The following is a 15,758-nucleotide window of genomic DNA, read 5'->3' on the forward strand; positions in this document are numbered from 1 at the left end:
AAGCACAAGAGAAAACACTGTATTGGAATAAAACAAAACAAAGACTTTGTTGAAACTTTTTTTAAAAATCTTGAAAGTGAAATTAATGTTAAAATTTTCATTCAAAAAATAAAACTATAAGAATAAAAAGAGAGTGTAAGAGGAAGCTGAAACAAAATATAAAATGAAGCATTGTTTCTTCTTTGGTATGCTCTCTGTTCCACACAATCATAAATGCAAAAATAGGAGGGCAAATTAGACTATTACAACAAACAAACCAAAAACCAAATTCAACTTACTCCCATTTTTAATGCAGTCAGAGCATTAGAAATGAGTGGCCTGGACCTTGGAGGCCTGGTCTGTGTGTTAGGGAAGGCGGAGGGCACTAGATATGAACTGAAATTAGTCTGTCCAGAAGAACTGACCACATGCAACAGCAGAAACCTTTCTCTTTGTGCTTACATGATGCTTAAACTACACCAGGAAAATATTGGAAGAGAACTGTAGCAGACACAAAATGTCAAAATGTCACTGGAAAGTATTTTTGCATATTTATTCAAGGAATTTAAAAAACTTAATGCCATTTCCTACAAATATCAAGATGAACAGGCTATGAGGCCCCAGAGACCTCCAGTCCTGCACAAACACACACTTGGTGTTAACCAAGAGAACCTGCACTAGGATTTCCAAGAAGAGCTATTGGAATTGTTCTTTTATTCCATCTCCCCTGTCCCCTCCCAGCTGGATTATTCCTGTGCAGTATTCCAGATGCACAGAAAAGCAGCCTCTGTGTAGCACTGTAACTCCCCAACTTAGGTTTGCAGTCAGTATTTACCTGCTCGACCTCAGCCCCACTTTCCTTGTCTATTGTCAGGAAGACATCTCAAAAAAACAAGAATTTGTCTTTTTGGCCTGAGGCAACTGCTGAGAGGGAACTTCTGCATGAAATCTCTGACACAGTACTTCACTTCCAAAGGCACACACACTCAGAACACGTTGTTCAAACCAATGAACACACATTTCTAACTTCAGGCTCTCTGCTGGGAGTTTACATTCCCAGGAAAAGCTGCCTTACAGGTCTTTTCAGGACAAGAAGGCACGAGGGGCAGGGGGAGATCACTGCACAAACTAAGATTGTCTAGCTCAACCCTGTCCCCATACATTTAATTAGTACACAGGACAATGCAGTTTAGTTAAAACACTGGGGAGACAGAGGGGAGGGAAAGGACAGGACACAAACCCATGGCGTGTCACAGTGCAGACAGATCCTGCAATGACTGCAGATCATGAGATGAACCAGAATATCTTTAAGGGTGTATGGTCATATTTGTCAAATGGAGTTAAGAAAACCATCATACCTGATTCTGCCAAACACTGTAAAAGAGATGTAAAAACAGTTAATTTACCATGTATTGCTTTTATGGACAAATTTCACATCATAAATAAGTATTAAATTCATATAAGAAATTATTCTTTTCATATGCAATAATGCCTCACATAAAAATATAATATACTCCTGGAGCTTAGCTGAATTCAGGCCCAGAGTAATATGGGACATGTAACTCTTACCTCCATATTACAGAGGGAGAAACTAGAGACACAGATGGGTTAAAGTGTGTTGCCCAATGTCACCATAAAACTGGTGGCTAAGATGACAGTGACAAAAATCAGATTATCCAGCACTGTCCTACCAGGAAAAAAAAAAGTTAACTGTTTCATAAATAACAGAGCAGCTCAGGAGTGTTTCTCCACTTTGCCAACATTGTGGATAAATGTTGGCAGTGTAAATGTGTGGAATTTGGCATAGAGCCTCTTTCCTTACAATGTGTCATTCATCCTCATTTTTAACATTTCAGTGGCTGTTCCTTTTAGATGCCTATTAAAGGGAAGAATAACAGAACAAACCCAGACAATGGGACACTTATATCACACTAATGAAACATAAGTGAAGTAGAGCATCCTCCAGTAGCTTTGGAGCATTGAAATAGCTCTACAGTAACCACCAGATTCAGTGCCGGAGTCTTTCTAGCCCTCAGATCTATTGAAATATTAAAATTTTGGGGTTTATTTTGTTGGAAAAATGTGAAGTTCTTTGTGAAGTTCTTATGATTTTATAGTAAACTGAAAGAAGTGCCAGTAAAATTGCCAGAGCAATTACTCCATATAGAGCTAGGAAAAATAGGAGATACTGCACCACTTCCCCTTATAATGCTGTAAATCTTCACAGGTTCCCTAAAGAACCATCCTCAACCAGAAGCTTTAGCTAAATACGATACTAAATTCACATTTACAAAAAAACTTTAAAGCTCTGCAGGTTTAAGTGGCCCAGTTTCACTCTGTGTACTGTCCAACCCCACATAAATCAATGCTGAGTGCCCAGCCACAGCTATTTACATATAGGTCCAATAATCAAAGATTTCTGTATTTTGAGAATAAGATTGTGGTGCAAGAACTAAAAGCACTGTGGAGACAAGTAAGGAATCCCTTAAATTGTATCGTATTCCACACTGGGTTTGAAAATCCATTTGTGAACTGTCCTGGTTAAGTTGTATGCTGCTGTACAATCCTCCCCAGAGGAGTGGAAATACAAATGAACTAAAGGAGAAGAAAAAGTCATTATTCGTATTTGTTACAAAATCTGATGTACATATAAAAACACGGATCAAAAAGTTTGCAGATTCCCACCAACCATGAATTTCAGTGTTCCAGTTGTGATAAACATCCTAGGGTGGAATACAGACAGATCACTCCATGAAGAATTGCTTTAGTTTCAGACCAGTGACTTCCAGCAGCTTTCCAGCTTCCAAGCTGAGGATGGTGTCGCATGTGATACTCCGTAGCACGAAAGGCGGGAGAGCTGGGCGTTGTGCAGGGGAACTCCTGCAGCTGCTCAGACTCTGGGCTTCGCAGTTGCAGCTCCCCCTCGGCTCAGAGCTAAGGGGAGCGAAAGCCTTTCAGAGCATGAAAGGTGCGAGACAGTCGCAGCCACGTGAGCGGGAGCTGGATCAGAGCAGTGCATGAACTGGCATGTCTGAATAGGACTGAGTGCCAAGCAGCTCTACAGTGATTTAAACACAGCTCAAACTTCAGGAAATGAAGGGGGAGTGGGAGACTGTGCTTTTGAATGTGGCATAATATTATTCAATCACTAAGCCATTACCTTCTTCTAATGAAATAGAAGTAAAGCACTCCAAATTTTCAAGTCAACTATGTCAATTCTCCAGCTATTCTGTTTAGATATTTGGAATTTTATAAGAGTTGTTAAGTCCCTGCCTTGGTTTTATTATTAAGCAGATACTGTGTAACTATCATTATGGATGCTTTAACTTATTTATATTACCTGTTTTTTCCATTCCACTTTCCAGTACTAATTCAGTTACCTAAAAGCCAGCCGTGCTGAAATGGATCCACCCATCCAGAGGGATCAGTGGCATAGTCCTTATTTTCTCAGGATCATTCACAGTGATTTCTATTCCACAGAAAAAAATCTGGAACATGGCAGCACTCTCGGTTTGTTATCTACAGTAAGAACTCTGTGCTGCTTGCACTACAAGCTTTGAAAATTCAGTGTGATGGTTTTTTTTCAGTTTCAGTATGAGTAGATCTTAGTAAGGCTGTGCTGATCTGCATTAAATATCCATGTCTGGTAGGTTCACAATACACAGAGCAAGAGCAGCAATGGAAAATATCTAAAAGGTAACACAAGAGTCCTGCAAATTCTTCTCATCTATACAAGTCCCTGTATTTACATCTCACTACAGCAAACATTTTCAGTTTTTTATTTTTCTAGGTTGCACTACGTTAAACTTGGTGAGCAACTCACCTCTCCTTAGAGGAAACCTGAAAATCATGTGACCTTTCTGGCAGACACAACCCTAAAGCTCTCTGAAATGCAAATACACCTCAGCATTAGGGAAAAAAGACAACCCCGCAGGTCTCCCGAGCATGAGTTTGCTTGCACTGCTGTTACACACAACCCGAGACGAGTGTCAGCTTCCTGCTGCTTTTTCCCAGAAGTTTCCATGGTTGGACTGTTTGCAAATATAACTTCAGTCAGGTTTAGGGGCCAAAAAAGATCACTTACCCTGTTCTGTTTCCCACAGTATTGGGATGCCAGTGCTTGGCCTTGTTCTTCCTGAGCATATCATATCCACATCTGCAGTCATCACACACTTACACTTACAGCTAGACAACACATTTTCATGGTTTATTTTTAGAATGTGCCTTGCAACACAACCAAGCCCTCCCCAGACCATAAAGGAATAAAATTGAATATTGTCTTCAGAAGAGACTGCTAAGACAAGCATGTCTTGTTGTCATGATGTCTCTCTCTGCAAAATCTGCTAACACCCTCAGTAATTATCTATAAACTGAAAAATTAGCAGAAAACTGAAAAATTTGGAGTATATATAGAATCTTCCAGCTGTCTCAAAGAAACACAGATAGTAAACTTATTAGGAATGCTCAATAAGAAAATATTTCTCACTTTTACAAATTGAAATTAAATGATTAAATGAGGAGTCAAGGTTCTTATTAAGAATGTACAAAGAAGCAAGGAAAGGAATTTGTATAATACAAACCATTTGGTTCTTTCATCTTCCAGTGTCTATTTGACTAAATGTTTGCATATTGTTTGCTGGCATAAAAAACAGTAGATACTTTGCAAAGATATAAATACCACAGTATTGGCATTTAACAGAAGAGCTGTGGGAAATAAATAGTAACCTCCGAGCTTGTTATACTTTTACAGGCACGTAAAGTTAGAGAACATGTCAGTGACTGTGAATTAATTGCCCCTAACCAAGGACGAGACACATAAAACGTGCTGCAGTGTGGAACACCCATATTCTGCGGTCCAGCTGAGTGCTCAGCACTTCCAGGTACTATTAATGCACTTGCATGTTATTCAATAACACAGGAGAAAAGTTTTATCTTTTCCCAGTCTGGTGTCACATCTGTCGCAGGGCACCCCTGCATGAGGCCTTACCTGCACGAGACTTTCAGTTCTATGAAATGTGAAGACATACTCCAAAGTTTAACAACTAATTAACTTCTCATCTTTAGTGAAAACCTTTGCCCGTTTTCTTTCAGTAATTTTAGGATTTTTTAGGGTTTGGGTCAGCTCTTCAACCACCAAGGGAAAAACTCCTCCAGTTTTCTGCAGCTTTTATCACGTTTGATGCTGTCCTGCTCTCAGGCTGCTCCATGAGCTGTTTGTGGTGCCTCCAACCTTGCTCCAGGAATTCCTCTGCACTGGTGGCACCGTGGCTGAGCAGCCACACAGCAGTTCCACCAGCCTTGCAGGATGTTAAACCCTCATCACGCCAGACTCGTCATTTTCTGTTGCATTCCACGTAAATATCCCACCTGTGGAAGCGGAGTGAGCGCTCCAGCCGTGGACACACTGAGAGCGCACAGAGTGCCTGAGTCATCCAACAGCCTGCGAGGGGCAAAGGCTGCAATTTCAGACACAGCGATAATTTCAGACCTCGCCCAGGGAAACAACGTGAAATCTCTTTGCCAAAATGAGTAATGGAGCTCTAAATACTGATTACAGTTCACAAATCTACCTTAGATTATATGATTGCACTTGAATTGTACTCTGTGTTCAATTCCCAGCAGTATTTTTATCCAAATAATTTATTACTGAACACAAAGGTAAAATACACACAAGTAAAACTATATGTAGAGTAAACATTTGACATTTTTCTAAGGTTTTTTTGCTGCACTTCTACTGCAGCAATTACAGCTGTGTTTATGTGTGTGCTTGTTTTTCAGGAAAGTATTCAAGGAACAAGAAGGTGTTTGGTTTGTTTAACACTGGTGAGCATTCTGTAAGCAGAAATGGACGAGAATGTGGTAGCCACTGTTAAATTGGTTGTGCATTACTTCAAAGTGTTGATATCTGCTCGGGAAGGAATGTGGGGAACCACCTTTCTTTAAGAAACTGGAATTCAAACATTTCCCAACTCTGTCTCACCTGAACTCCTGTAGCAGCAAAACAGAAGTTTCCAAATTCCTTATTTAAACTGAGAAAACGTCTCACTAGATTGAAAAGCATCTACTGACAGAAAATCTTGTGTTTCACTAAAGTACATTGGCCTGAGTTCATGTTTTGGCAAACCAGAGTAAGAAAAGCTGCTCTTTAACATACTGGAAGACGGGCAGAGAAGCTTCCAGCTCATAACACTCATACCCTGAGATTACACATCACATACACAAAGAGAAACCAGACAAGGTCTCCTCTAAAATCACAGACCTGAGTTTGTGCATTCAGCAAGTCTTTGGAAATTGTCAGACTATAACTGGGAAGCCTCTCTCTGCCATGACAAATAGTGCACTTTCCTCAGAAAATGCTACTTTTTACTGTTGCTCATTAGACTTCTATGCTGGAGTAGTAATTTCAAAAGCAAGTCTTTCACAGATTGCTCCCATGGTGAAAAAACAGCTCCACCTGCTAACATTTGAGTGCCACCAGTATGGAAATATATTAAATTGAACAACATTCTATTCTTTAGTCTTTTTATAAACTCAGCAGTTTCTTAGAGTTTGCATAGCTGCTACCATCATTTTTTTAAGATAAACTACATTAAATTTAGGTTTTAGTACCAGTTAGTACTCATACTGAATCAGCACATTACTGCTGTCATCACAAGCGTTTAGAAATGTCTTTCAGAGGAGTTGTAAGATGTGTTTGTTAAAACTGTTGGTCTAAAATAGAGTTTCATATTCAGTTTTTATTTAGTCTAATTATTCTAGCTCTTTCATCAAAAAAAAAAGGGCATAAAAAGACTAAAGGGTATTAAACAAGTGATTCTGCCACTGAATCTCCATTTTACTTTAGACACATCCTGAGCCCAAATTTCATGTCAGATGTGAATCAGATGAACAATTAGATGTTAAATTCCTGTTCTTGGACATAATTCAAACCAAAGCTGTGAGTCTCGAAACTCCCCTGTGCATTAATTGCAAATATCCATTAAAAATTATCATGAAGATGTTATAAGTGCTTTAGAACACCTTGGAGCTGTACAGAAGAATTTACATCAATTAAGAAACCTGACTGAAGCACTAAAAATACAGCGATCTGTTCTATGAGAATGGAATATTAAATATTTCAAGCATCACCCCCTCATTTACCTCCTAAAATTTGCCAGTATAAACACTTCCCCTTAAGTTCTTCCCAGACTGATCATTTAGTACCACCATTCTTTAATCTGTTTTAGTAACAATTCCTTCCAAGCCCCAGGGGAGTGTGATAAAACCCAGCAGAAAGGGTTATGAGTCTACATGTGGGGGAGTCCAGTAAAACCACTCTGGAATTATGTCTTTGCAACAATTATTCACTGATAACAGCATGCTCAGCACAGAACCAGACGACTGAAATACTGTATCCACTTTCAGCATTGTAGTAAAAAAGTTTCTAATGATAACTGGCAGCTTCTCAACAGCACATTCAAAATACAATAACTGACATTAAATCGAGCATATGAGAGAATTAAAAGGAAAGGCTGAAATGTAGACCTTTGACAAAGAAAACAGAGGGTCAGTTTTGAATTACTGTGGAATTGTTGGCAAATAAGTGTAAGCTATTTATTGCAAATGAAGGAATCAACTTCCCCAAATGTAAAAATTTTAGATGGTAGAGACACACATACTTGGAGCAAACTTATTTTTGAAGTCAGGAGCATCCTACAATGAAGTCATCTAACTTCTAATTTTAAAAAAAAACAATCACAAAAGAATAACAAAGAAATGAAAAACACCTCTGAGTATATATATGAACCAAACATATTCAGTCATCTCTGAGCATTCTAAATTTAAAATCCCATTTGAAAAAGATATTCAAGGTAGAAGTTAAAATAAGTATTCAGAATCAAACAAAAGAGCCGTTCTTACCTTAATAACAGTGCAAAGTTTTTTGAGGCTTATATAAGGAATTGGTAACTTTAAAAGCTGGGTTTGAAGTAATGAGTTTTAATAAAATTGCATTTCCAGTCATTTGATGGGTTGAAAACAGATCATAGATTAGGATACAACTGGCTTGGCACAGCCACAACCTCCAGATTCTCACGTTCACCCATCCACTAATAGCAACCCCATCCTACAGGGTCACTCTGGGAATAAGCCAGGACATTGTTTGCAAAATTTGCAGACTATAGACTGTTCATGTAGAAATACAACTATCAGCCATTTGAAGGAATTAATATAAGCACAGGGAAATCTAATTTTTCACACTTGGGCTGAATGTTTTCAATTTGGCATTTATGAATAATGTGTTCCATACGAGTTCGTGTTGAGCTCGGACTGACTTGTGATCTGCTATAGTGCTCATGGAAGCGCTTGGCTGCCAACAATTATTCTGCTGGAAAAGGAGTATTTTTTAAAAAGAGCTTTCTGTGTGACTATTAAAGCAAATAGGACATCCTAATTACAAATATATTGCCCCTATAAACCTCAGTCTAACCCACCATCCATTGCTCCCCACGCAAGGAGCGTGTGGCAGTATTTCTGTAAAGCACACATGGAGCGTTACTTTAGTGTAAGTTTAATGCTGCAACAGGGCAATACAGACAAGTAAATGTTTATTCATTTACTAAATGTACTGTGGAGTAACTTGAGGAATCTTCTTCAATGTACACATCTGCTCAGCTGGCAATAGTCTAAACACGTCAGAAGCCAAGAACTTTTGATTATCAGGAACCTTCTTGTGTAAGCTCCGACACTGAATTGCAGAGGACATTTTTGTCTGCATTACGTTTACCAGGATTTTAAGAGAGAGAACACATCCAGGGTACCAGACATTTTCTGGGCACCATGACAGAACTCAAAGGTTTAAAGAAAGAAAGAGTTACATTTACTTTTTCCCACAGTCACCAAAAGTTTTAGCTTTCTATCTCGGTTTTATCCCTGGATCAACAGTTAAATTTAAATCATCTGAAGCTTTTAGCTTCAAATCACAAGCTCAAAATTGAGACCAAGACAGGCTGCTGCATCCCCAGCAACCTCAATTTTACATGGTATTAATTCATTCTCTCTTACCTGTGTCCTTTCAAATCCATGCTTTAGGGACATTCACACTCCCCCCTTAGCCTACACTACACAATTACCTTTTTCTATTTGTCTACCAGCAACTTCCAATACCGTGTGCTGCAATCCTGTGCATTCTGACATGAGTTAACACTTCTCACCCATAAATGCTTGAGATGAATTTGAAAATGATTACTTCAAGTACAGTTTTAACATGTTTTCTGATGCGAGCAACGAAGCTCTCCATCACCACAGATAAATTAGCACTGTCAAGTGTAAGTTCCAGCCAAATAAGCCCATTCTCATTCCTCTGCCAGGGCAGGGTGCCAGCTCACCTACCTCAGTTGCTGCTGAGCCAGACCTCCCTCATGTTTCTCCACACCATTTCTTCAGATACTCGCATGTTCAGGCCCACACTCCTTTTCTCAATACCACCGACAAAATTCTCGCACTTTCTCAAGCAAATTCCTCACTTCCTTCAACCCCTACTTCCAGCGCTTCTATATATTGTTGCTTGTTGGTTCCTACACCCTCCTCAGTGTCCCACTCCCTCAGCTCCGTCCCCTCAGAGCCTGCGGTGGCCTCACCGACACGCAGGGACAGCCCGCGCTGGGCACTGCCCGCCACAGCAAAGCCCCTGGTGGGGCTGCTGAAGTAATAAATGTTCCACAGCGCGACTAGACGGCAAGGCGATGTTTTTTAAAGGCTGCTTTGCCCCATCGGGAGGCACGAGCAAGAACCCTCCGGGCGGTGAAGCGCCCGGCCCCTCACGGCTCGCAGCGACGGCAGGAGGGGACGGGCGGCGCCACCGCCCGGCCCTGAGGGGAGCGGGGTGAGGCAGCACCGGAGGGCGAGAGGCGCTGGGACAAAGCCCTCAGGGACACGGCTGGGATTCCTGGGGTGTCCTGGAGTTCTATTCGATGATCCTTGGGGCTCCAGCTCAGGATATTCTACGATTTCATGACCTCTGGAGTCAGTAAGAGCACACAAACCGCCAGGGAGCAGGAACCCAGGAATCCCCAGAGCCATCACAACTAGCGATGACAGCTCCGCTTTTCAGAAACAAATTCTAGGCACATATTTTAAACACATATTATGAAACAAATGTGGATCTAATTTAAGCAGCTACATTCTTTCCCTTCTAGAATTAATGATTTCACTTCAAGCGCAGGGAAGCGAACCAAACCCCACAGAATGAGGAGGTTTGATGTGGTATCAGCGGGGCCAGTCCCTGTTTAGGACTCCACCTCTGATACACTGACACTTGTCAGCCCAAACTCAGTACTCAGAATAGCATAGCCCCGCAGCCAGCACATTTTAGTAGCTTAACCAGGAGCTGACTGGTAAAATCAAGCACACGTAAGGACTAGGAAAGAGCACTATTTTCTTCAGAGGATTTAATTGCAGATAGAGATAAGTAACACCCAACTCCACAAAATGACAACTGAGGAGGGTAGAAGTAGCGGGTATTATCTATTAACCTTTGTAGTTTACAAAAGCATGTGCATGGCCTAATTTGAAGAAACAAGTTTTTAAGAGACTGTATTGTAATACAATTAAGACTCTCCCTGCAGGTATCTAAGTGTTGCTTTTCAAGAAAAGTCTCTGGATCCTTGAGAGCACAAGTTCAATTACTAATTTTCCCTTGCATCACTAATACAGTCTTCTTTCCCAGATTTTACTGTGAGAATGTGATGATATGGCTGCTATAAAAAACTCAAATTAATTATACTACTTCTGGGAGTATTCCAAGGTTAGAAATACAACATCTCACATTTAACATCTTTAAATTATTTTTCCCTTTGCAATGCAAGTTCACAATCCACAAACCCCATGAATTTTGGCATACCTTAAACAGGTTACTGCATTGTTTAAATGACAGTGGCTCCCACTCTAATGTAAATATAATCTCGTGAAGCTTTCTTGATATTCCACTCTTCCACAGCAGTGGTTTTGATTGGTTGATGATTTGTAGAACTCTCTTCTTTTGTTTTCACCTCTCCAAGGGAAACACAGAGCAATTTAAAACTTATGACATTAAGCCTGCTTTTCTTGGTTACATTTCACAAATATCTTGAAAGTAGTCCATGGACCAAGAGGGTCTGCTAATCACAGGCTGTCAAAAAATTTTTATATTATGGAGAAGAAAAAAAAAAGATTTCACTGAAAACATTTCAGAAGCTAATAAATAAAAACAAACGAGTTCCTAAGAAAATGTCTTTAATTTTCATTTTATGGAAATACATACTTTGTTTTTATTTCCATGATACAAAAAAGTTAAATATCAAACATTTTCTGAAATCTACCAATGCAGGTCTTTTTTTAAACAAATAAAGGGCTGGTGCAGTTAGCAGGTTTATCACAGGTACCAAAAAAACATTTTTACAAAAGCCCCACAAGCTGGGGAAGAAGAAGGGAAGGAACAAACAAATCAGAATTTAAAGGTGGAAACAGCAACAGATGTGAAAACAAAGAAAAATTACCTCCCACCAGGAAATAATTGCTTGAGAAACTTTTAAGTTACAGTTTTTTGAAAGGGTAAGGTATGTGTAAAGCTGGTATTTAGATGCAAACCATCTGCACAGGGGGTGGGGGCAGAGAACAGAAATTCAAAAGATATTTCCAGATAAAGTAAGTGGTAGAAAGCAATATGTGAAACTGCAGTTCTACCTGTTTCCAGAATGCTGACAGCAAACTGATACTGCCTGAAGAAACAGCGAAATACGAGGAGATTCATGGCAATTCCCCCCAAGCACAGCCAACAGCCTAGCACAAAATGATGGAGTGCCAGTTGTTTTTGGACAGCTCAGAGCCAGCATGCCAAAGGAGGTGACCAAAACACATTTAGTCTTGCTTCTTAAATCTAACATCGGTTACGACAGCAAGGATTTCACAGGATCAACAACGAGTCAGGTACTGGTTAATATACACACAAGCAAAACTGACAGTGATTGTTCAATAAACAGTTTAAAATAATTAAACTGATTTTCAGGACACAGACTGCTTTGTTAACACCACTTTATTTAAATAAAGTATGGCTTCCAAGAGGTGTATTCTCTCAACTGCTTTCAATCAATTCCACTTGTTAAGGCAGTTGTTTCCTACCATGTTTCAGGGACTTCAAAAATTCCAGTGGAACTAGTGGTGAGGCTTCCTAAAAGACAGTAATGGGACAAAAATTAAATCAAGAATTTTTTTGGTTCTTTCAGAGCACATTAAGACATCTTTTCTCCTGTAGAGTGAGGTTCTAGATACATGACTGGCAAGTCAATATTTACAAAGAGAAACTAAGACAGTGTTTATGAATAGGCACCTTACAAAAAAAAAAGGGGTTTGGGTGGAATGATTAATACCAGGTTTCTTACCCAAACAGTAAATACTACATTTTTATTCAAAGTAATTAAGTAATTCTGGTTTTGCAATAACTGTGATGATGAAGTTAAATTATACTATTTTCCCAAGTGTACTTGTAGTTATTTTTGTTTAAGGCAGTTAAGATAGTGAAGAATATTTCCAGCCCAAATTACCTGGAGAATAAAGATGAATCACACTAATACCGATAATGCATATTTCCATAATGCCAAATAGCCTGAATTTTATACTTGGAATTACAGTAGACACTCCTGTCATTTTGCATATGTTTACATGGCCCAACTGCCCTCCTAAATTGCAAGAAGAAAGCAATTTCCAAGCATAGCTTTCGAATCAGCTAAGAAAAATTTTACTCTGCCAAATCAGGAGAAAGGATGCTTGGTACACAATACCACTTTCTGGATAAAAGTTGCTAGTGCAGATATTTAAATGAAGTTTTAACTATGAATATTTGAATATATTTCAATACAGGGAGTGCTCCAGATGACTAATAAATTGAGTAACCTTGAATAAAAAGTCACGTTAAAAAATATTAAGAATAGCTAAAAAAATACTCAGAGTTTTATCTTAAGAAAGTAAGTAAGCAAGTAATAAATCAACTACATCCTGCTTTATTTGTTGGTCTTGGGTGGGGTTTTGGTTGTTTGTGGGTTCTCTGGTTTTGCTGGTTTTCAATTTTGTTTTGGTTTTGTTGTTTGTTTTTTTCCAATTTTTGCTTGATGCAAAATTCACCAGTTTCAAGAACTCAGAATGTAATGGACTAACTCACTGCTACAACCCAAGACATCAAGAAAACAACTTCGATTCTGTTCAGGCCCAGGGCACTTTCCAGAAGAACAAAATCATGTGTATCAACAGTGCACTTACCTGCTGGAACTTGATCGGTCTTCATCTTTTTCAATTTTTTGGCTCTCTTCTTACCATCTGGAAGGGACTCTGCACAGGGGTCTGTCTGCTCACATTCTGGACCTTGGCCTTCTCCCTCTTCCATCTCATCAGAACCAGTTTCCTCCTCAATAGGACTCATGCTTCTCTTGCCCACTGTACTGGCACCTGTAAAACTGGCACACAGAAGGAAGATGATTAGGAAGAGGTCAAGGATTACTATTACATAGGTAATATGTAATAATAAATACCTTATCAAGGTAGCAGAATAAACTGTAGTAAGTGGTTTACTACTAAATAATTACTGGAAGATCTGGCTTAACTATAAAATTCCATAAATTGGCTATCTCACCCAATCTTATGGAGATCAAGGTATTCATTTTTTTACTTCAGATGTCTAAGACTTGGCTGCTGTTCTGATGAGCTCACTGCACTGAAATGTAATTAAAGCTGTTCTCTATCCCTGCTTAGTTTGAACTTTTATTCTATAGTTAAAGCACTGTCAGTAGACACCAAGTGATACACAACTGAGCCTCAGACACACATCTCCACACTGAAGGATTCCACATGTTCACCCTCTCTCCTGGAACTACAGAGGCTTTTAAAAGCAATTCTGTTATATAAAGGCAGAGAAAACCATCAAGCTCCATATAATAAACTTTAAATCTGACTTTAAAGTGAAGAGTCCCATTATCCAAGGAGCTGGCAAAATAAAAAGCACAAAAAATTGCCCACTCATTTCATTAGTAGTATCTAATAAAGCCTGACTAACAGGGTATATGAAGATGAACTCAGAGCTCCACCTCATTCAGCACACACTGAAATAACACTGTGCAGGTTTGTGTTCCACTGCAATGCTATTGTTAAGATCCCTTCAAAGACAATATTAAAAAGGTATTAAAATCAAATTAGCATGAGTACAAGAAAGAATGCAGTAGCAAAGGGATTAAACTAAAAAAACAGTTCCCACCATGAACTTCTAGATGTGTGAACACCAGCTACTTAAATGTCTAATTTAATGCTCTTTTAGAACTATCAATTAACAAAACCGTTTTAGACTTATGAACTTTTAGCTTTCCATTAAGAACCACACAATATGGCTGTATGCATCTAAGCCCTGTTCCATTCTGTGATTTAAATATTAATACTGAGTTATAAAACAAAGGTTTACAAGGTATTTTTTTTCTTTTTAATCAATAGCAGGGAATTATGGTGTTTCAATAAGGTTTCAGCTAAAGGAAGGACTGCTAAATTTGGCAGTACAGTTTTGGCTTTGAAATGGCATTTTTTCAGCTGAACATTTTGCAATTTAAAACAGACTCTTTCTGGGATGTCCAAAGGCAATAAACAAACATGAAACATATGATTACGTCTCATGCTCTTACTTCCACTTTAGGAGCACAAACACCATTTACTTTGATGAATAGTTGGCTTTTCCTCCAAACATTCACACACAGAAGGCCTTCTTGCATGATTTCTTACAAATCATCTTTTCAGAGTCACACCACAACTACCATCAATAAAAAGATGGAAGCCAAAAGGCTGGACAGAACTGTTTATCCTACACACACAACTCAATATTGCAAAACAGGCGAAAACTGGGCTTGAAAGAACAAAAACCTAGTGAGGAAAGAGCATTTAGGGAATTCAAAACTACTGTTTTTTATAAAATTGTTTAGAAAAGCTTGTAAGAATTCTACTTCTGGGAAAGACATTCTGAAAAACACATCAGGAAGAAAAACTCAGGAGCTATAAATTATGATCCCAGGATTTCTTAAGACATGAGTATGGTTCTCAGCAGGGAACTTGCACTCACTGTAGGAAGAAGTTCCCTTTTTGAATGGTCTTATGGCTGAATTTAATTTTTTTCAAACTTAAGACTTGTGAAGTTATTGTGAATAAGGAGAAACAAGTTCTTCCTTTCAGTGCACATTTATCTTTGTACCAAAGTACAAAATAAAAATCAATTTTAGGCCTTACATTCCTCCTGCAGATACTCTGAGAGGGGAAACCCCACCAAAAAAGTGGAAGCACAAAATACAAAATAAACATATTTTTATAATCAAGAAGTACTGATATCTTACTTTTCCCAACATATTAATTTTATTTTAGCTTCATTCATTGACTGTATGGCTAAGGGTTGATTTTGGTGTGTGTTATTCTTCTTTTTTTTTTATTTATTTATCAACAGGATGAGCAGGTCTTGCACTGCCAGAAAGGGCACACATTCCACCGATTAAACTGTCCATGGACTTTGTAATGTCAATTCAAACACTAAATATCAGCAATCCAAATAGTGCTCTGATAATTAATTTGAAAGAATCAGCAAGTGGATGGGGGACAAAAGGTGGGAAAACAATTATGATGATGCAGCATTTAACAGTTTCTGTTTTGGAAAAGCATGTCTGAGCTTTAAAAGAAACACTTCATCACAACAGAACATTCTGAATTGGCCTGGAGATATGCAGATCTTCAAGTTCAAATAATTTTTT

The 15,758-nt window shown here is 38.8% G+C and overlaps 1 protein-coding gene across 1 annotated transcript in view; it reads right to left on the bottom strand.

The window, feature by feature from the left end:
- Positions 1-11,212: 11,212 nt before the first annotated feature.
- PARN (poly(A)-specific ribonuclease) overlaps positions 11,213-15,758 on the bottom strand; it is a 41,852-nt gene continuing 37,306 nt past the window's right edge. The window contains exons 23-24 of the mRNA XM_050317291.1: positions 13,249-13,442; positions 11,213-12,163 (exon numbers count right to left, since the gene is read on the bottom strand). Of these exons, the coding sequence (XP_050173248.1) occupies positions 12,111-12,163; positions 13,249-13,442 (247 nt within the window). The 3' untranslated portion in view covers positions 11,213-12,110. The remainder of the gene's footprint in view (positions 12,164-13,248; positions 13,443-15,758) is intronic.

Source organism: Myiozetetes cayanensis, unplaced genomic scaffold, assembly GCF_022539395.1.
Source record: "Myiozetetes cayanensis isolate MyiCay16 unplaced genomic scaffold, myiCay2020 scf20-37, whole genome shotgun sequence".
NCBI lineage: Eukaryota > Metazoa > Chordata > Aves > Passeriformes > Tyrannidae > Myiozetetes > Myiozetetes cayanensis.